Genomic DNA, 22,339 nt, shown 5'->3' on the forward strand with positions numbered 1-22,339 from the left:
AACGAATGGAGAAAAGTGTCAGGTTTGATGTGTGATAGAAGAGTTTCAGCTAAAATGAAGGGAAAGGTGTAAAAAACTGTGGTGAGACCAGCGATGTAGTTTGGTCTAGAGACAGTGTCACTGAGGAAAAGACAGGAGACAGAGCTGGAGGTAGCAGAGATGAAGATACTGAGGTTCTTTTTGGGAGTGACCAGGAAGAGGAGGATCAGGAATGAGTACATCGGAGGGACAGCACATGTTAGAGGTTTTAGAGATAAACTCAGAGAGGCCAGACTGAGATGGTTTGGACATGTCCAGAGGAGAGATCGTGAATATATTGGTAGAAGGATACAGAGTTTTGAACTGCCAGGCAGGAGGCCTAGAGGAAGACCAAAGAGGAGGTTTGTGGACGTAGTGAAAGAGGACATGAAGGTAGTTGGTGTGAGAGAAGAGGATGCAGAAGACAGGGTTAGATGGAGGCAATTGATTCGCTGTGGCAACCCCTGAAGGGAAAAGCCAAAAGGAAAAGAAGAGAATCAGCACATTTAATCTGGTTAAATGCTGACAATTCAGTCCATCCGTCTTCTACTCTCAGCTTTTCCCTTCAGGGGTCGCCACAGTGAATCAGTTTCCTCCATCTAACCCTGTCTTCTGCATCCTCTTCTCTCACACCACCTACCTTCATGTCCTCTTTCACTACAGCCATAAACCTCCGCTTTGGTCTTCCTCTAGGCTTCCTGCCTGGCAGTTCAAAACTCAGCATCCTTCTACCAATATACAGTGGTACCTCTACAAACGAAATTAATTGGTTCTGGAAGAAATTTCCTAAGTAGAAAATTTTGTAAATTGAGACGCCTTTTTCATGCAATGCCCTAATCTGTTTCAAGCCCCCCAAAATTCAGACATGTTTTATAAAGCATAAAAATGCATCAAAACATGTAATAAATACATGTTATGATTAGATTATGACACAATGAGAGTTGTGCATAATGTAAAACACAAAACTGCTGTCCTCAGTATTTTTTGCCCTCTTTGGTTCATGCGCTACTTGACTCAACATGCCAAACAACACAGTGAATTCCAGTTCTCCTTTTGAACTTCTCGAACCACCCACCCAATGCCTTAAACTCCCAGTGTTTTATGGCTTTCTTTTGTTTTAATAACGTGGCGATTGTAGATGCGTTACGGCCATATTCTTTGGCGAAATCAAACGCATTCCTTTTTCATGCTTTTTGTATTATCTCTTCGTTTGTATGGACAAAAAAACTTTTCTTTTTCTCTTTTCCCCATCACTTTCTTCATCGTGAATACTCTAAAAGTTAATATATTTACATAAAACTATCAGAACACTGCATGGGTCGAGGGCTGAATGATGAAGACGCTGCATAGACACCTATCTAGCTACATATACAGGTCCCTCTTAGCCAATAGGATGCCAGGAAGATGCTCAGAAATAGCCGATGACAGAGCAGCTATAAGAATGTTGCGTTCAGGTAACTTTGGGAGCTGCGAGTAACAGCCCATACTGTATTTTCACCTTTCGTATCCTGAAATTTCTTTCGTAACAAGAGGCAATATTTTCCTGTTGAGGCGTTTCGTAACTTCAGAATTCCGTATGAAGAGACGTTCGTAAGTAGAGGTACCACTTTATTATCTCTCCTCTGGACATGTCCAAACCATCTCAGTCTGGCCTCTCTGACTTTATCTCCAAAACCTCTAACATGTGCCAAAACCTCCCACTGATGTACTCATTCCTGATCCTATCCATACTGTCCACTCCCAAAGAGAACACGCTTCTTCACCTCTTTTCCACACTCTCCATTGCTCTGGACTGTTGACCCTAAGTACTTAAAATCCCCCACCTTCTTGATCTCTTCTTTCTGTAACCTCACTCTTCCACTTGGGTCCCTATCAATCACACACATGTACTGTCTAACCTCTCTAGCTTCTCCTCCACCTGTTCCCTGCTCTTACTACAGATCACAATGTCATCTGCAAACATCATAGTCTATGGAGATTCCCTTCTAACCTCGTCTGTCAGCCTGTCCATCACCATAGTGAACAAGAAGGGGCTCAGCTGATACCTGATGCCGTCCCACCTCCACCTTGAACTCCTCTGTCACACCGAGAGCACACCTCACCACTGTCTTACAGTCCTCATACGCTCTAACATACTTCTCTGCCACTCCAGACTTCCTCATACAATACCACAGTTCCTCTCTGGGCACCCTGTCATAAGGTTTCTCCAGATCTACAAAAACACAATGCAGCTCCTACTGGCCTTCTCTGTACTTCTCTATCAACATCATCAAAGCAAAGACTGTATCTGTAGTACTCTTTTTTGGCAAAAAAAACCATACTGCTGCTCACACATGCCTACTTCAGCCCTTAGTTGAGCTTCCACTACTCTTTCCTATAACTTCATTGCATGGCTCATCAGCTTTATTCCTCTGTAGTTGCCACAACTCTACACATCTCCCTTACTCTTAAAAATGGGCAAACTTCTCTATTCCTCAGGCATCTTCTCACTATCTAAGATCCTGTTGAACAACCTAGTCAGAAACTACTACCACCTCTCCTTGACACTTCCATACCTCCACAGGTATATCATCAGGACCGACTGCCTTTCCACTCTTCATCCACTTCAATGCCCTCCTCACTTCATCCTGACTAATCTTTGCTACAACCTGGTCCACAACAGTCAACTCTTCTAGTCTTTTTCTCTCTCATTTTCCACGTTTATCAACTCTTCAAATTACTCTTTTCATCTTCCCATCACATTACTGGAACCTGTCAATAGACTTCCATCCCTATCCTCAAATCACCCTAACCTGCTTCACGTCCTGCCCATCTCTGTCTCTGTCTTTTGCCAACCTGTATAGATCAGTCTCTCCCTCCTTACTGTCCAACCTAGCATACAAGTGATCATAAGGCCCTTGTTTGGCCTTTGCTACCTGTACTTTCACCTTACGCTGCATCTCCCTGTACTCCTGTCGACTCTCCTCAGTCCTCTCAGTGTCCCACTTCTTACCTAACCTCTCTGTATACACTCCAGTACCTCATTCCACCACCAAGTGTCCTTATCTACTTTCCTTCCAGATGACACACCAAGTACTCTCCTACCTGTCTCCCTGATCACATTAGCTGTAGTTGTCCAGTCATCTAGAAGCACCTCCTGACCCTCCAGAGCCTGTCTTAACTCCTTCCTAAAACTCATGCAACACTCTTCCTATTTCAACTTCCACCATTCCGTCCTCTGCTTTGCCTTTGCCTTCTTCATCTTCCTCACCACCAGAGTCATCCTACACACCAACATCCTATGCTGTTTGGCTACACTGTCACCTACCACTACTTTGCAATCACTGATCTCTTTCAGAGTACACCATGTACACAAGATGTAGTCTACCTGTGTGCTCCTACCTCCACTCTTATAGATCACCCTATGTTCCTGCATCTTCTGGAAAAAAGTATTTACAGCCGTTTCCATCCTTTTTAAAAAGTCAACCACCATCTGTCCTCCTGCATTCCTCTCCTGGATACTAAACCTGCCCATCACCTACTCATCACCTCTGTTTCCTGCACCAACATGTCCATTGAAGTCTGCACCAATGACAACTCTTTCACTTCGAGGTATGCTTTGCATCACTTCATCAAAGTCCAACCAGAATTCCTCCTTCTCCTCCAGCTCACATCCTACCTGTGGAGTATACCCACTAACAACACTGAACATCACACATACGATTTCTAGCTTGAGTCATCACTGACACTCTTTTTAACTCCAGGACATTCCTAACAAACTCACCCTTCAAGATAACTCCTACTCCATTTCTCTTCCTATCTACATCATTATAGAACAACTTGAACCCTTCTCATGAACTTCTAACCTTGCTACCTTTCCACCTTGTCTCCTGGACATACAGCATGTCTACCTTCCTCCTCTGCATCACGTAAACCAACTCGCTACCTTTTCCTGTCATAGTTCCAACATTCAACGTCTTTACTTTCAGTCCTATACTCTTGCCGTTCCTTTTCTCTCTCATCCTACGAAAACACTTTCCTCCTCTCCTTCTTCGACCAACAGTAGTCCAATTTCCACCGGCACCCTGTAGGTGTACAGCACCATTGGCGGTCGTTGCTAACCCAGGCCTCGACCGATCTGGTTTGGAAGTCATAGATTTGATTTGCATTTTTGATTTTGCACATGTTTTAAGTAGGATGCCCTTCCTGACACAACCCTCTGTATTTATCCGAGCTTGGGACTAAGCACAGTAAGACACTGGCTTGTGTCCGTGTGCGTCTCCAATTCAGTCCACCCTATTACATCATTTGTTTTTGCTTTTAAAAAAAATCTGTTTAGTTCCTACTAAGGGAGATCTCAGTGATACCCAGCATAGTTGTATTTTTGACTCAAGTATGACTGAAACTTTGTGGTAATATTTTTGGAGATATGTTTGTTTCAACTTGAGAATGTCTCTGTACACTGTATAATGCATTTACATACATTTAAAAATATTTAAGTTTGGGACCAACATTAACTTACTGATCACATCTTCCCAGTTACACCGTAACTGTGGATGTGGACTGTACAACATTATATAGCCCTTGTTGCCTCAGGTCACTTGCCAACTGCAGCAGACAGCAAAACATTCCTGCGTCGGTTGCTGACAGGTGTGATCTCACCTGAGCTTTCACAAGACTTCTCACTTCGTCATTCTTCACATAGAAAATAGAAACATTAAACCGCGGTGATGTGAAACAATGGTGCACTTGTCCATGATGCATGACCTTGAGTCTGCACACTCACTCTGGAGGCAGGTGGGTGGGTCCATTGTCGCTAAAAGAGGAATTACCAGCTTCACCTCGTATTCCTGTTGCTCCACCAAGGAAACAAAAGGAATATCAGAAATTTTACATTTTTTGAAAAGAGAGTCAGATGAATTCCCAGACTGAATGAACCAAAGATTCAAAAGTTCCTTAATATTTAAAGCCTGGTATCTTGTTTTTACCAAGCGCTTCATTCATTCATTCTATTTAAGTCCAATGTAAGTCTTTGCACCAAATGCATAGCAAATCACACAGAAAACCAAACGATACCAGAAAAACTTAAATCCAAAACAATCAGGTAGAGTTTGTTCTTTTTGAGCCAAGATTAGTTTCCCTTACTGAAGCCTAAGCGGTGTTAGAGAACACAGGTGACGTGTTGACTAGAAAACAGTGGATGTAAATCTACTGTAATCTATTCTCTTCCAGAGAAATAGAAACCAACCTCAAATTCAACTCAAATCTTTCTCTAAATACATATTAAACGATGTGTTGAAAAAAAAAAGCCACTTTGTGTTTTAGGATACAGAGTTTGTAGAGCTGGTCTATAATTTGGTGTTTAAATTCCTAATCTGTATTCCTCTCCTTGGCTGTTTCCCTTATTGTGAAAACCTAAAACGCTCAGTCATTTTAATTCTTCACTAGAATGAAAATAAATAAGTGAATATTTCCACAAACTTGACTATGTGACAACCATGATCTTTCTGAGTAGGCCATGGTAGAGATTGTATTCAAAACTAACGGAAACATTTTGAGAATTGGCAAAAATGCCACCTTTAAAACTGATCTTTCTCCAGCCATAAAGACAAAAGAAACAGATTAGAGTCGTTACGTGATAACAAATACTCCTTCTTAAAACTTGTGGTGTTCAATAAAATGTTTTAAATTGTTTTCAGGGATTTGTTGAGTCTGTTTAAAGTTGTTGATTTGGTTTGGTGTGCCTTCAAGAACTTAATGCATATGTTCCACATTTGCCTTTAAAAAGCTGATCTAAATTTGTTTCCCTACTTCTGTTCTGTTGTATCTGAATGATGCTTCCTTTATATTTTTGAAGAACTTTGTATGTTCTTGGTCTGGATAATTGTATAAATGGTAGGATTATTTACTGGATGCAGACTTTATTGAGGTGACGGACTTCAAGTAAGGCGGACTTCAAGTAAGTCCGTCTTACTTGAAGTGAACAAAATATTCGCTCTCACACAACATTCTCTATTACCATCATGAAGGGAGAATCCGCTGCAGGACTGCCGTATCAGTCTGCACCGTAAGACCGAACGCCTAGTCAACTGGCTGCTGAGTGTTGTAATGTGGACTTCAGGGCCTTGCAGCCTGAAAATGAACCAAACACTATAACAACTGTGTATCATCATTTAAGCAAAAGAATTTGGTTTATGTAGAAACAAGCAATGTTTTGCAACTGGATATTTCCCTCTCCTTCAAAAGGGTTAAAGCTCAAATAAAAACAAAAAATGAACACCCATCCCATTTCACCCTGAATGGCCATGAAACAAATGTTACTGACGGAAATCAAAGAAAACCTGAGGGAAAGCTCACAAGGAAGATATACGTGTACAGTACATATATATAAAATATAAAATCTGAAATATATTTTATATATATTAAATTGTGTTAGGGTTCAGTAACTTTCTCTACACAGCATTAAGGTGATGTGTCTGATTATCTTTTTTACCGTGTTTTTTTTTTTAAAATTCCTATTATATAAACCAGAAGAAAGTCAAAACAAAACAAATGAATCAACAAGCAAATGTGGGAGGGGTTGCGGGGGCAGGGTCAAATGGGGTAGGGTTGGGGGGGACAAAACAAAAAAAAATGGAACAAAGCAACAGACGAAGGCCTCTGCCTCGATCCGATGCCCCTCCCCCAGACAGACTTCAATGGGGGGGTGAGCTCGCACGGTCGAGGTGGGACAGACCCGTCCACCTGTACAGCGCAGTGAAACATAACTTACATATTAGCTCATTTTTACACGTACAGTCGTGATCAAGGCACAGGGATCTTCTACAAGTCATTTTTTCTTCAATAAAGTTGTACAAAATAATACATTTTACAGTCTGTACAAGAATAATAGTCCAGCAGTAAAATAAAGACAGAAGTACTTAAAGCTGGGGGGGTGGGGTGGGACGGGGGAGAGGTGAGGGAATATGACAAGAGGCAGGGGTGGGAGTGGATGGGGGGTATTGTGTGGGCAGGGGAAAGGCTGATGATGGCTGGAGCACAAGCTTGTGTGTGTGTGTGTGTGTGTGTGTGTGTGTGTGTGTGTGTGTGTGTGTGTGTGTGTGTGTGTGTGTTAGTGTCTGCAATCCCAGGTAAAAATCTTGAATCCAGTCTTGAAGTAATTTCTTGTACTTCATGCTCTCGTCTTGCATTTTTCCTGATTGGATAAAACCTCTCCTTTTTTTTCCACGTGCTGAACGGTCGTCAAGTAAAAGCAGTGGCAGGAGGCAAGGGTATGTGTGTGTGTGTATATAGAAAGGGTTAAATGGTGCGCAAAGGCAGGTCACACACACACAGTGTACATCAACACACAACATGGGGTAAAATTAAAAACTTAAAATTTGAATTGTGTTATTACAGGAAACTATGTATATGTGCGTATTATATAAATATATATATATATATATATATATATATATATATATATATATGTACGCACACAATCAGACAAACACACATACAGTATATACATACACACACACATGCACATATGTACGCACACACGCACACACACGCACAAATATCTATCTATAGAGTTTGGATTTTTTTTGCACGGGGTGAAGTCCACTGGTACTCATCAACTTCTGCATTTTGTGGTATTTTTCTTTTTTGTTTCCATTTTTTTTTCTGCTCTTCTTCTTCAGCTGACTTTCTGAGGAGTGAATCATGTGAGCTGTGTAGTCTTACAATCCAGTCACGTTTGGGTCCACAGGCAGCCATTAGTCAATTAAATGGTCCGTTCGTAGCCCTCCTCCGTGTGGGTTCACCGTCCACTTGCGCCTGCCGCGCTACTTTTCCTCCTACATCTTCAGCACGCGGTGAATAAATTGCTCTCTCTCAGAATGTATTATCCAGTTTGACCTCCGCCATTGGCTGGAGGACTTGGTTTTAAAAGCGTGTGTGTGTGTGTGTGTGTGTGTGTGTGTGTGTGTGTGTGTGTGTGTGTGTGTGAGACTGATATGAGACATTATCCAAGGGTCCTGGATGTATCTTGCTATAGTGTGTGTTTGTGTTGCTGTGAATGTGTGTTTATGTATCAGAGGTGAAGAAAGCCAAAAGGAGGCACTGCCTGCGTTCGAGTTTCGACCTCCTCACCGGTGTCAACGTGAGAATGAGCACAGCAACCTGCTCTGATTGACAGTTGATGACACTGTTGGTGGTATTTTGTTAATTGTGTGTAAAGTTTTGTTGTAATTGTGAAGGTTGTAAAAGAAAAAATATCTGACGGAAGGGAAGGTAGGTGGTCGCTCGCTTCCTCGCTCATTTGCTATGTCGTTTGGTATAGTTGGTGGCTAACATGTCGTGGTGGGAACATAGGTAGGTTGGTAGGTCGATACGTAGGCTAGATGCCGCTGCCCATCACAACAGCTCATACTGTCGTAGATGCATTCTCTGGATAATGTCGCGACAGTCGTTGAAGACGCGGCGGATGTTTTCTGTGTCCACTGCACAGGTGAAGTGGGGGTAACAGTAATGGCGTCCATCCCCACTGGCTGTGCTGATCCTCTGAAGAAGTGAAACAAACGTATCGTCAAGGGTTATGTTGACCCGTTGTTATATACAGTGCGCCCTAGTTCTTTGCAGTTAATGCGTTCCAGGAACCACACGCGATTCAGGAATTCGCGATCGAGATTGTGATCTATTTATCTTATTTTTTACGGTAATTTAAACATTTATGAACCCTCCCCATACTGATATTAAGGCCCTGTCCACACTTTTCGAAAAAATTTTTATTGCGTTTACGCCTTCCGTCCACACGACAACGCAGATATCCGGGACGAAAACGCAAATTTCTGAAAATGCTGGCAAAGGGGAAATTTTTGAAAACGCTGGGTCTGCGTTGTCGTGTGGACACTGTATCCGCAACTTTTTCTATCCAGGGGGCGTGTCCCTGGATTATCAACGCACTGATGCGGATACGTGTGGACTTAGATCTTTTTGAAAAAGCTGTAGTGTGGATGCAAATCTTTATCTATGCAGGTTGAAAAAAAGTTTTCAACCTCAATCAATTTTCAAAACGTTCCGGCACCACGTGCACAAGGCCTACACCACCTTCTATCTGTATTACCTTTTTCCACACTCTTATCGACTGTTTAAAGCACTTTTGTGTCTCACGAAAGTCTCACGAAAGTCCAAGACTGATGGAACAGAGCACACTTCCGAATGCCGCCAGCCAATAGAATGTGTGTATCACGTGTGATGAGGTGGAGTCGCGTGTGTAAATGCGCGATTGCGCAAGGGCGCACTGTATTATAACCTTGTTATGAACATTATAACATCATTATAACATTATTATATCCATAACCATTTTAACCATTATCACCATTATTACAACATCATAATATTATTATAACATTTGTATAACCATTATAACATATTATAACCATTATAACCACTATTATAACCATTATCACAATTATTACATTATAATAATTATAACATAACTGTAAAATTATAATAACCGTTATTACCATTATTATAACGTAAACATAATGGGTTTGTCAGAGCAGCATAGATTTATGCATTTTTTGATGTCTTTACTGGGAGGTGTGACAAACAGAATGACAGAATGATAAATGTAATAAAATGTTCATGTAACTGTAAAACGTTTTATTTAATATTTAAGAATTCTAAGCAAAGGATGACAAATCAAACGTAATTCAACAAGTTTTTTAGAATTACCCCTTTCTTGTAACAAATATAAGTTAAATCAGTGATGACGTTACCAAAAGTTACCACATCAGATCCTGTAGGGTTTATCATGGGCCAATATCTCCTCTGTTAGGAGAAAAGTTTGGGGGGAAAAAACCCTATTGATCAAAATATTCCATTGTTCTGTGAACCAAACAGGTTGAAACAATCAGAGTAAAAACGTTGTACATACCAGAAATTCATCCCGAATGAAGTACTTTGCTCTTGTGACACGGGGGTCTTCACCCGGCTCTGGTATTGCTGTCGGGGAAGACATGAAGTCATTTTTCAAGCAAACAGGGCAGCATCGCTCCTCCAGCTGAACAGGACACCAATACGAGGAGCAGCTGTTTTAAAATCAAAAACATACCTAAACTATCTTTGTTTTAAAATATTGATTGCCCATGTTTAAACAATGCTGATTTTAGGGGTAATTAGCTGATGTTATGCTTGTGGGACAGACATCAGGATTTTGGGACAGACAGCACCAATGATCACACATTGATCAACAAACTGATGATACGCTGGTCTGCTTTAGGGGTGGAAACTGCCATGTTGTTTAGAGGCTCACTGTGCATGCAAAAGCTTCAGATTGGTCAAAAGTCAGGGAGAGGCTTGATTAAATGTTTTGTGAAACAAAAGGACAAAGGTGGAAGTGTCTGGTGGTTTATTCTGAAATACTAGTGGTATAAACAGAGAATCATAATGATAAATGAATCCCCTTTGGAAATTTTAAGTCACAATGTTTTAATTTTACTGCATGTAAGGTGTCAAAACAAGCTCACAGTTCTGTTTTATAACAGACGAGGCATGATTTCCATAGCTTCTAACCATTTCAAACTGGAAAGCGTCATACCATCATCAGGCGTAGTGTAGCGCGCAAACTCTGGGAAATACTCCTCGATTTTAGATTTCCCTGCTAAAACCTTCTCGGCAAGCAGATCCTGCTTGTTTAGGAAGAGGATTACCGAAATGGTACGTAGCCACCTGTAGAGGGAAAAGAAAATGTTTATTCTGGTTTTAGTTTAGGAAGTAAAAGATCTTCAAGCTTAATGGGGAAGGACGCTACATCCATTTAAATTCTCCGCCCACAATACGTCACAGAAAAAGACACTTAAGTGATACTGTAGTCCACAAATGTCTGGTCTCGCAGCTCAGTATACCCATGATGACATTGCAGCTAAAAGCAATAGTCCCATAGTTTGAGCAATCAAATCATCCGACCAATCAAAACAGGATAAAACACCGTCTCCCTGGTGGCGCTAAGAAGAAAATATCCTCATATCCTCCATCGCAGCAGCATCAAACTGTGTTTCTGTATGAACAGAAGTGGTCCAAGTTCAGCCGTCAGGAAAAGTTTTAAATATGTGATTATGTGGGGGGGGAAAAGATGCAGACCAAATTCTTTTGTATATAATCATAGAATCAACACAAGATGTGCTCTAAAGTCAATCTTCCTTTATCCTATAGGGTTGGAAGAAGAAGAAGATACTCTTTATTATCCCCTTCGGGAATCGTTTTCACTCTAGTCTATTCCAACACACACATATGTATATGGTGCAGGCCCTGAAACACACACAAATAAGGGGTCTGTATGGCATGCAGGTAGATAGTGAGGGGTAGAGCAGCGGGCAGCTCCTCACTGGTACGCCCTATGAGCGGCTTGTGGGGGACGATGCCTTGCTCAAGGGCACCTCGGCGGTGCTCAGGAGGTGGAGAGACACCCCTCTACTGTCTCTATTACGCTCCAAGTTTTTTTGGGATTTGAACCGGCTATCCTCCGGTGCTCCTCCGGTCCCCAGCTGAAGAATTAGTGGACTGAGCTACTGCCGCCCCGTTAGGGTTAGATATAGATTGTTGACATGGAAATAATGACAATTGCAAAGCTGTAGAAACAGCAAAAAACCCACTCTGGCACATAGTGGTGTGTGTGTAAATATTTGAAGTTATATATTTGTTTTAAAGTTACACTCAGGCAAACATTCCACATATTTTCCCTTCAGTAAAAACAAAATTAAAAATCTTCACCACTGTTGGATAAGTTGGTGTGTTAGCAAGTCAAAAATGATAAAATGGGTATAAGAGAAAAAATAGTGTAATAAAGAACCACTAGCAGCAGCAAGAAGAGCTCTAGTGCCATTTGTCAGCACTTCAACTATAGAGTGTCAAACAGAAGGAGCAGCTCTGGAGTGGCTTCACGTCATCAGGGACGGGGGGAACAGATGCGACGGACTGGTTCTGATGATGTAATGCACACAGTAACTCCACTTCTTCACTTTACCCGTGTTCATGTCTTATTACTGAGTTATTACTGAGCTTGTCCTCAACAGTGACAATGAATGCTGATGTAAGAAAGGAGTAAAGAAAGATCCAAAACCCAACAAATTCTGTTTATTTACCTCACCAGTTTCTATATTTCATATCAGTGGAAGCTGTTGTTTATCAATGTACAATCATATGTATCTAAGCAATGAGTTGATAAACCTCAAAAGGAGCTGAAGTGAGAGATTTGCTGTCCAAGAAAGTCTAAGACAGCAGGAAAACATTGGAGTGACAAAAAAAACCTTTCATGTCCAAAGAGGCAGGTAAAGATGATTGGTTCTTTTCTTGCGTTTTTGGACACAAGTCTGTGAGGAAGTTAAATTACTTTCTTGTATTGTCTCTAGGATTCTGGATCTGCGCACCTCTAGCTTCCCAGATACCAGATTTTTTTAAAAACCCACTTGACTAGTTAAATAAATTGAAGGGCAATGCTGTGGGCTGCTTGTTTTTACCACTAATTTGCCAGTGCTGACACAGTGAAGGACAAGAAGTTGAAGAGCTGATGTTAAGTTTTTGATTTTTTTCAACAAGTTATACTCAACAGATGATGTTTTAGCCCTGAATCTCAAAACCTTTGAATACATTCCATAAAGAAATGTGCAAGCAGTTGATTCCGGTTGTACGGCTCAATCTATATGCACTGATTAGAGTTCCTGTTCATGAATACCATCATAAGCTTCATGAATAGACGTCCATCACTTGTATATTTTATCTCTGAAGAACGGCTAGATGATTTCATAAGGCACACATTCTCAGCTACAGGATACAGCAAAGTGTTTTATGTACTGGGTTTACTATCAGCCTCTTTCATACCACGTGCTATCTGGCATGTCTGATCCATTCATGTCTCCTCATCTTCAGAAACGCACTGTATTTGACAACAGTCACTAAAAAAAAAAGAATTTAGATGTGACAAAATTATGCTCGTTCGATGGATAACCATGTTTTGTGACCAACTCCTGACCTGTTGTTCCAAATGTTCTTGAAGAGATTGAGAGCTTCCTGTAATCTGTTGGTCTGATTGTCTTCTCTGATCACCATGTTGTAGCTGCTACTCGCCACCACAAAGATGATAGCTGTCACATCTGTGTCACACAAACAGACATCACAGACTAGGATTATCAAAGAAAGCAAAACTACCTGAGTGTCTATGCAAATAGGTGTATCTAACAAAACTAGAAAACAAATGTCTGGAAGGTCAGACAACTTTCATAGATACTCCTGAGTATTATCGTTACCATGAAGCTTCCTACCATTAAAACACTGGATCCATTTCCGACGTTCATCCCTCTGACCACCAACATCGAACATACTGAGAGACAGACGTGACAAAGCATTTCAACAGTTAGTAGCCATGAGGTTCAAAAATGAAAAATTAGGGCTTAATTCACAACAATTATAACTGAATATTGAAAAATATACTTCTCCACAATTAAAATCTGTCTTTCAAATGAATTCACTCTATTTATTACACAATATTGTCTGTAATTTATACAACGTCTTTCAGTTTGGATCATTCATTGTGCAAATAAATGTGTGGAAACTCACTGGAAATTGACTTTGTCTATTTGAAATCTTGTCTCAAAGATCCCAGATGTCAGCACTCTGCATCTCAACAGGTCCTAAGTAGCAGAGCAGAAACAGAAGGGTGTAAAAGAAAACACAGAGCAGGTAAGCACTGCACAGAAGCAAGCTTTGCACATCAAAGATGGCACTGCAAATGTGTTGCAAGTCTCACCTGATCAGTGGGTGTGTAGTCATTCTGCCTGACCACCTCGATCCTGTCTAAGAAGCTGCAACGAATACAGAATAGAATAGTTACATCTTAATAGCATCACATTATAACATGCTGAAAGTGAGGAAAATGGAAGCGAGGAAAAGATGGAGGTCGTTGATCCTTGAACAGCCACCAGGGGGCGTAGGCTTGAATTCATGGTGAAATCAGAGGCAGCGGGCTGAGTCTCAAGGAGCCGTTGCTCTGTCACACCAGCCTCGTCAATGGAGTAGCTCAAGTACTACTTGCACAGGGGTGTGTGTGTGTGTGTGTGTGTGTGTTCTTGCGTGGGTGGGTAATGCAGGCTTTCCCTGTTCAGGTGTGTTGTGCCACCTAAATGCATGTTAATTGTTCCAATGAGCAGACCCACACTGCTGCTGCTGCTTCAGTGGGTGTGTGAGTAGACCTGCTGTTCTCATGCAGGTCGCGGTATCAGGGTCACCCTCTGGGGGTGTCAGCAACAAGACAGGACTCAAGACAGGCTATAAAGATGACTGATATGATCACATTGACCCAGGCTGCGCCTTCAGACTCAGCCTTTAGTCTCTTTTCTTTAGAGTCTAGCAGAGAAAGGAATAACTAACGATCCCCACATTTGTACAGTACAAGATTACTGAGACAGTCAGGAAGAAATCATTTTATACAACCTGAGGGTATTTACACAATACTGACAATATTAAACAGATGTACTGAAGACACAGTAAGTAAAAAAAAGAACAAAAGCTATTCCTGCAGTGGAAAGAGGAGTGGGCTGAGCTTAACGCTGCAGCACTGGAAGGAACTCCGTGATTCTCTTCCAGATGAAGCGTGTACAGAAAAAGAATCCAGGTGTGATTGTGAATATACAAGCTTTGAATTTATTAAAACAAAAAAAGAGAAAGTCTTAAACTTTTACATACATGACTATGTAATTTCTGGTGAAATGAGGGAAACTTTTCCTCCAAATTTTTTGTCTGTACACAATTTTGTGCCTAAATTTGTTGTATCTGAAAGCGTAGTGCATTAAATATTTACTTTATTTTGGAGTATGTTCCAGGGATTTGCCCCCGACTTAAACCTAAGTTTAATGTCTTTGTTTGCGGGAATTCGGTTATTGTAAAATATTTAAATCCAATCACTTAAATATTCTAAATTAGTCATGCTTAAATGCAGTGAATGATATCAATCCAGTGAAACTCTTTTTTCACAGCAAGCATTTAATGTTTGTGCAGTGACACAGGAAGGCTAACAGGTGCCGTTGTCGCTGCCATCCTGCTCGGTTTGGTCATCTCCAGAGTTGTCAATGTTGGTGGATGCAGGCTCATGGGACATTTTCTTTAGTTACAACGTCTCTGAATTATTTGACTTCTTACCAAGTGTAAACTAATGTTAATTTTTTGTTCACACTTCTCTCTTGGAAAACGGATCTATTAATAATTCCAATAGGAACTCGTTTTCATAGAAAAGACCCCATATGTAATTAGGGGAGTGACTGTTCACACGCACAACAAATTAACTTCATAGGTAACAAGAACAGTTGGGTCAGGGTGATGCATAGCACCACAAATACTAATTTCCTCAGTACACCTGGTAGCGTTTGATTGCTAAAACAGATTTTGGCCCCTGTGTGACGGTGATGGCTGGATACCAGCTAAAAAGGCTGCTAACCTAGACAAACACTAATTTCCTGTTTGATTCCCGCTTTGACTGATGGTCTGTCACTGCTCTTATAACTAAAAATGCTAAATGCTTGCCAGTAGCTTCCTCTCAGGGCAAAAGTACGTAACCCCCTCTGAGATGAGGAGGAATGTGGCAGACAGGAGTGGTATGTGACAGAAGGGTTGCAGATAGGTAACACACTGAGAATGGGGTCAATGGAAACTGCAGCAGCCGACCCACAGACCAGCACCAGGTGGAAGGAGAGCTGAAAGGGGACAAACATTCTCAGCAGTCAAGAGATGTTTGTGTACAAACATAAATTACATGGAGAATCAAGAAAAAAATAACAAAAACAGAGAGCCAAGTAATACAGGTCAGCAGGGGCAGAGTGGCTCAGGTGTTCCCATACCAGAGACTCGTGCATCAAAGCCAGAGCCTCAGAGGACAACTGTTACTGCCCTGTGTCTGCAGCCCCAGCGTTTGTGTTCATCCTCAGGTAATGTTCATCTGCCTGAGCTCCCGAACGCACCGATACCCTGGATGTGACGGACTCTAAAAGCTCTAATGATGGCAGAGTTAACACGGTTGCTGTCGCTAGCGGCATCCGCAGAGGCCAAACTCCTGTTTATCTACAGGCACTGATGCGGCCAGGGAAAACAAGGTGCTTAATTTTTAGCAGTTCTCCCTATTAATAGGAGAAGCACCAATAATAACCGAGAGCCTCGTAAGTTGAACTAAATAAAAGAGGCTGCCCCAGTAACAGAGAGGACTGCGGCGTTATGAATAACCTCCCAGAGTTATTCTGGGGTGGCAGACGGGCTGATTTACACTCTAAATACTCACAGGACTCTTGTCTGGTCCCTGAAAATAACCCAGTGTGTACAAAATATAAAGCACATTTTCAGCTTTTTACAAACTTGGTGTCACTTTTGTTGCTGAAACAACTGTTTGTGCTTAGTGTAAGTGTGTTTCAATGTGGGGATTTAAGTAGGATAAGAAGAGAAAGATTACATTTTTTTCTATTTCTTTTAATCTGCTATTTTTGCTTTTTTTACAAGGACATCAACAATGTGTCGCCGTATAAAACCCCCCCACAAAAGGTCAAATGTACAAGTTCACTAAAATGTTTTACAATTTGGACAAGTTTAAAAATACTTGGAGATAAAAATTCAGACTTTCAAAAGATGAAGAAAATAACTAGCAATTTTCTTCTCGATCTTAATTTTAAATGGCATAAAATCTAAAGTTTCTTTGTAGAAGAGACTTAAATATGGGTTTCATTTATTCTTTTCCCCAACAATCTACCATCAAACAATCTCTCCATGCTGGAGGGAATTAAAAAGCTGCAGCATCAAGACAGATTTGTAATTCCTTCACGTAGTTAAAGTAGGAGTGTTAAACACAGGATTACCAGACTATGATCTACTTCCTTAGATCTAAATGGGATTAAGCTAGTCTGGTCTGCTCAATCCTCCTGATTTAACTGTCCTTCACTTATAAAGCTGGAAGTGGAAAATGTACTGTTAAAACTGTTAGCTTCAGCTGCTTGAAAAATTAATCTTAATTTTTTCAACAAGATTTGGATGAAGGAGCGTTTCAAGATACATAACTAATATTTCTGGTTGCCTATATTTGGAAATCATCAGAACATAGTTACTTCATTTGTATTACAATATGTTAACAAGTGTCAATGTTTTATTTTAATTTCTTTTTAACTTAAAACTTAATTTCTCATGATACAGAAAAGTGAAAAAACACACTTGTCACAATTTGCATGATGTGGTTATGGACAGGTTGTGTGGTTTTAACATGAAACACACAACATCTGCAGACCTTCGACCGGCATCCGAGCTAAGCTGTGACACACACACACACACACACACACACACACACACAAACGAGCTGGAAGAATTACACCCAAAAACAGTCTCTTTTATATCCGCCAAGTCAGCTACGCCCCCCCGATTTTCACAAATTCAACAAACAATTTAATTTCTTTTCAAAAACAATCAATTATCTTAAACACGTTCAAACCAACTGAAGCAGAACAACACAGTGAAACAGACTGAAAAACTAAAAAAATATTGCTGTTTGTGTTACATAAATAAAAGTTACAAGCATGAGATACTCAGAAACCACCTCTCTTTTGTATTTCACAGAAGAGAGATGCCCGGAAAGGAAATAATAAACCTGAATCTGCTAACTGAAATTCTTGTAAATGAAATTTAACTGGAATATCATTCAAAAAAATATAAAATACAAAATATCACGAAGTACAGATCAGAAGAGGTAAATCTTTGAGAAATGAATATTGAACAGTCAAATCTCTTGTAACCATAGAAAGTGTTTGAAAAACAAAATCCTCCCAAAAAAAAGAAAAAAAGGCACCACTTCCGTTCTTGGTTGTTGTGTTTGATACTCGAGAGCTATAATAGCCCCTTCCTCATTTACTTCCGCTGGGGCATAATACTGAGGCAGCACATATATTTCTACAACCATGTATTTATGCCCATACAGATGTATATTTATACGCAATTATAAAAAGGTACTGTTCAAGTAAACACAGTTAATGTTATAACATTTATTTAGACCTTTCCCTTGTTAAAACTAATGTAAACGAAAAGGCCAAGGCCAAGTCCTAAATTTCTCACATTGCACATTTTGAGTTCACCAAGATAGTGACTTATTCCAGTTCAGTTGCACAAGTTGGATATTACACACAAATTCCTTTGTAATCACTGCAAGCACTGATTTTCACACTTGAATTTGTTATTTCAGGAAACTGAAATCCCTGTCTGCAGGAGCGAAATCTGACACCAAACTGACAACAACTGGTCAAGTCAGAAATTGGTCTTGGTACTTCCTCTACTGGGGGAAAAGATCACACAGCCTGCCGAGGACAACAATTCGAGGGGCTTACGGCTTCTTTGTGCATTCAACACTTTAAAGTTGGGAGCCGACCGAGCCAAAGGCTCCACGAGCCAATCCTTAATCAAACACATATACCGTCCAGAAACGAGAGAAAGAGAGAGGAGGTTGTGTCTGACATTACAGCGCTGCTCCAAAAATAGCTCCCTGGCGCCCTGGCCTCCAGCTTGGTTGTCATGGTGACAAAACCACAGGCGCTATAAATAGTCAATCGGCTCCAAATCTTGTGCAACTGGAGTGGGGCCAGAAAAAGGGAGAGACAGATGGGGAGAGAGAAATGAATACGGATAGAAAAAAAAGATTTGGGTAACGGGGAGAGAAACCGCCAGCAGAAAATACAGAAACATAGGGAATGGCGTGGGTTAGAAATAAGGGATAAGATGCAATGAAGACAAAAAGGGAAAAACCACAAAAAAAAACACCACAGTATGAAATGAAACAAAAAAAGTGAAAATTAAAGACTTAACAGAAAAATGAGAAAAAATTTTTTTTTGCAAAAACACTTTAATCACATTCAAACATTTTACCATTTTACATTAGATGAAAGCACTAAAGTGCTTCAGAAGAAGATTTTTTTGCAAAAAAACTTTTTACAATTTTTCATTAGATGAAACTTCAAAAACACTAAACACTCAAAAACACTAAACATCAATAAACAAAAGGAAATACAATTTAAAAATTAGTGCATTACATCAGGAAGTTTGCAAAAGTGAGGTGGTCAACAACTAAAGTGCAGAGGACACCCTTGTAACACCAGATGTTCCTAGAAAAAGAAGAATGCAATGAAACAATAGCAAATACAAATAGAAAATATCAAACCATCTCAAACCATCTGTCTTCCCTGTCCAAGATATGGAAATCTGAATCCTGAAATGAGTGTCCCTCTTCCGTGAGGTGAAGGAAGACAGCCGAGTCCTGTCCTGGTGAGTTGGCACTTCTGTGTTGAGCCATGCACTTGTGAACTGTGTAGTGGTTGTTTGGTTTCCCTTTTGTAGACATCTGAGCATTCCTTGCTGCATATACCAGATTGCTCTTCTGACCATGTGGTGTGAGGTCTTCTGGGTGGACCAGTCTTTGTCTGAGGGTGTTGTCCAGCTTTCCGTGGACGCATTCCGTCCACACGACAACGCAGATATCCGGAACAAAAACGCAACTTTTGAAAACGCTGGCCAAGGTGAATTTTTTTGAAAACGCTGGGTCTGCGTTGTCATGTGGACGGTGTATGCGCAACTTTTTTTATCAGGGGGGCGTGTCCCTGGGACTGAAACCGCTGTGACGTCATGCATGTGACTTGAATCTACATGTACAAATGGAGCTAAAACCGGCTATTTTCTGATGTATAACAGCTCCACGTCGAAGATGCGTTGATAATGAAATTGACATGCTGTGCACTTAAATATTTGTTCGTCTGTTTCATTATTTATGTGTCATAAAGTTTATATATGTATTTATTTATTCATTCATCCATTCATTCACGTTCCTCGCCAAAGACGCCAGTTCTGGGTAAGACCGGGATGCGCTGCCTGCTGGTGGGAGAACTCTGTGATGGAGGTCATCCTCCAGGCGGAACAACGTGAATTTCCACACGTCCCGGTCGTCTCTCCAGTCGTTCTCGGAGTTGTTCTGCATATACACGTGTTGATAAACGCCCTGATACGTTTACATGTGGACAGAGATTTTTTTGAAAACGCTGTCGTGTGGACGTGAATCATTTTGGATGCGTTTTCAAAATGTTCCGGCATCGTGTGGATGGGCTTAACTTTGTGTGAGAAAAAACGGCATCAACATTAGCTGGTAAAAATAAATTGGAAAAAAACGTTTGATCATAAAAAGAAAAAAATTTAAAAAGAAAATTGAAAAGTTGTGTTGAGTATGACAATTCTTGTTCATGCATAGTTTGTAGTTCATAATTTCCTATTGCATTCATTCTGTTCATTAATGCACATCATATTCTGAGTTCATAAAAACTTGCTCTGTAAATAGTTTCTTTAATATTGTGATTAAAAACATTGATTTGAATCTCAATTTTGAGTCTGATCTATAAATAGTTTTAAAATAAACAATAAATATAACAACTTCTGATCAATCCATATTAATTTCAGACTTTATATGTAACAATTTGAGCCTCACCCATTTCTGGTCAAACCACATTCACTTCTGATTTAAGCCCCGCTCATTCTGAGTACAGGTACAGATACTGATCATTTAGATGGTTGAACAGATACAGATACAGATAATGGTGTACTCGCTCATCCCTACTAATGACCCTCATTAGTATACAAAGGTGAAACTCGAATTGCAATGACCCCACCCTTTGACACCTCCGGTCACCCCCATCAACCACTGACCACACCCCACAGGGTTAAAGGTCCCATATTATGCTTTTTTTAAATGTCATTCAGCTGCCAGATGTCCAACTACAATGTATTTGAAATGTCTTGCCCCAAAGTGATCTGTGGTCCTCAATATCTTTGATTGAATATTTATAAATCTATTTCCGCTCTCTAACGCTCTGTTTTAATGGGGTGTAGCTCTAAGCTCCTCTCTGCACCTCTCCCCCCCTTGAGCCTTCCCCATCTCCATCTTCCCTCTCAGTTGACCAATCTACACTGGCCTCCCCTCGTGGTTCACATGCGTTCGTTTACTTGACCACCCTAACATGCCTGCTTACAGATTGAATGGTTGCCATAGTCTGGAACTTTTTAAACTTTCAGTAACTTCGCTGCTACATTTTTCGCTTTGATTCTTATCGTGTTTTCCACTCCTGTTTTTCATGATATAAAAGTGGATTTTTCGGCACTGAGCGTGGACCTGCTTCCTCAGTCATTGCTGAACAAAGACTCGTGGCTCATTGTGTAAACATGATCAGACCGGCCCGTGAGATAATTACATCCAGCTTCAAAGTGGTATATTGTGATTGTTAAAGCTGTTTTTTCCGAAAATCGTCATAGACAATGACAAATCGTGGATAACACGGGAGCTAACGCAAACCAATGAAACATGGAATTTTACCAGTAAGACCAACAACAACAACGACAAACCCCTGTTCACAGCCACACTCAGAAGGCTCGGGTCAGAGAAGGGGGCTGCATTCATAAGTGGGGACAGACAGATAAAAGGAGGCCAAGTACAGATTGGTAAGGAGGTGAGAAGAGCCAAATCTGCGTATGGTAAGAGAATGGAAGAACAATTCTCAGCCAACGACTCTGCCTCTGTCTAATGTAGCCACAAGAGGACACAAGCCAGTGTCTTATTGTGCCGGTCCCAAGCCCAGATAAATACAGAGGGTTGCATCAGGAAGGGCATCAGGCGTAAAACTTTTGCCAAATCAAATGTGAATCAAACCTATGACTTCCATACCAGATCGGTCGAGGCCCGGGTTGACAACGACCGCCATCGGCGCTGTTGACCTACAGGGCGCCGGTGGAAATTGGACTACTGTTGGTCGAAGAAGGAGAGGAGGAAAGTGTGCTCACACGAAGAGAGAGAAGAGGAGCGCCAAGAGTATAGGACTGAAAGTAGGGACGTTGAATGTTGAAACTATGACAGGAAAAGGTAGAGTGTTGATTGACATGATGCAGAGGAGGACGGTAGACATACTGTGTGTCCAGGAGACCAGGTGGAAAGGTAGCAAGGCTAGAAGTTTAGGAGCAGGGTTTGAGTTGTTCTATCATGGTGTAGATGGGAAGAGAAATGGAGTAGGAGTTATCTTGAAGGAGGAGTGTGTTAGGAATGTCCTGGAGGTAAAAAGAGTGTCGGATAGAGTGATGAGTCTAAAGCTAGAAATAGAAGGTGCGATGTTCAATGTTGTTAGTGGGTATGCTCCACAGGTAGGATGTGAGCTGGAGGAGAAGGAGAAATTCTGGCTGGACTTTGATGAAGTGATGCAGAGCATACCTAGAAATGAGAGAGTTCTCATTAATGCAGACTTCAGTGGACATGTTGGTGCGG

General features: G+C 40.9%; 1 protein-coding gene across 2 annotated transcripts in view; it reads right to left on the reverse strand.

The window, feature by feature from the left end:
- Positions 1 to 6,161: 6,161 nt before the first annotated feature.
- LOC137595103 (guanine nucleotide-binding protein G(s) subunit alpha-like) overlaps positions 6,162 to 22,339 on the reverse strand; it is a 42,196-nt gene continuing 26,018 nt past the window's right edge. For both annotated transcript variants that reach the window (XM_068314945.1, XM_068314944.1), the window contains exons 6-12: positions 13,787 to 13,841; positions 13,597 to 13,670; positions 13,302 to 13,360; positions 13,013 to 13,133; positions 10,583 to 10,713; positions 9,920 to 9,987; positions 6,162 to 8,541 (exon numbers count right to left, since the gene is read on the reverse strand). In XM_068314945.1, coding sequence (XP_068171046.1) covers positions 8,395 to 8,541; positions 9,920 to 9,987; positions 10,583 to 10,713; positions 13,013 to 13,133; positions 13,302 to 13,360; positions 13,597 to 13,670; positions 13,787 to 13,841 — 655 coding nt within the window. In that variant the 3' untranslated portion in view covers positions 6,162 to 8,394. The remainder of the gene's footprint in view (positions 8,542 to 9,919; positions 9,988 to 10,582; positions 10,714 to 13,012; positions 13,134 to 13,301; positions 13,361 to 13,596; positions 13,671 to 13,786; positions 13,842 to 22,339) is intronic.

The sequence above is a fragment of the Antennarius striatus genome, chromosome 5, assembly GCF_040054535.1.
Source record: "Antennarius striatus isolate MH-2024 chromosome 5, ASM4005453v1, whole genome shotgun sequence".
NCBI lineage: Eukaryota > Metazoa > Chordata > Actinopteri > Lophiiformes > Antennariidae > Antennarius > Antennarius striatus.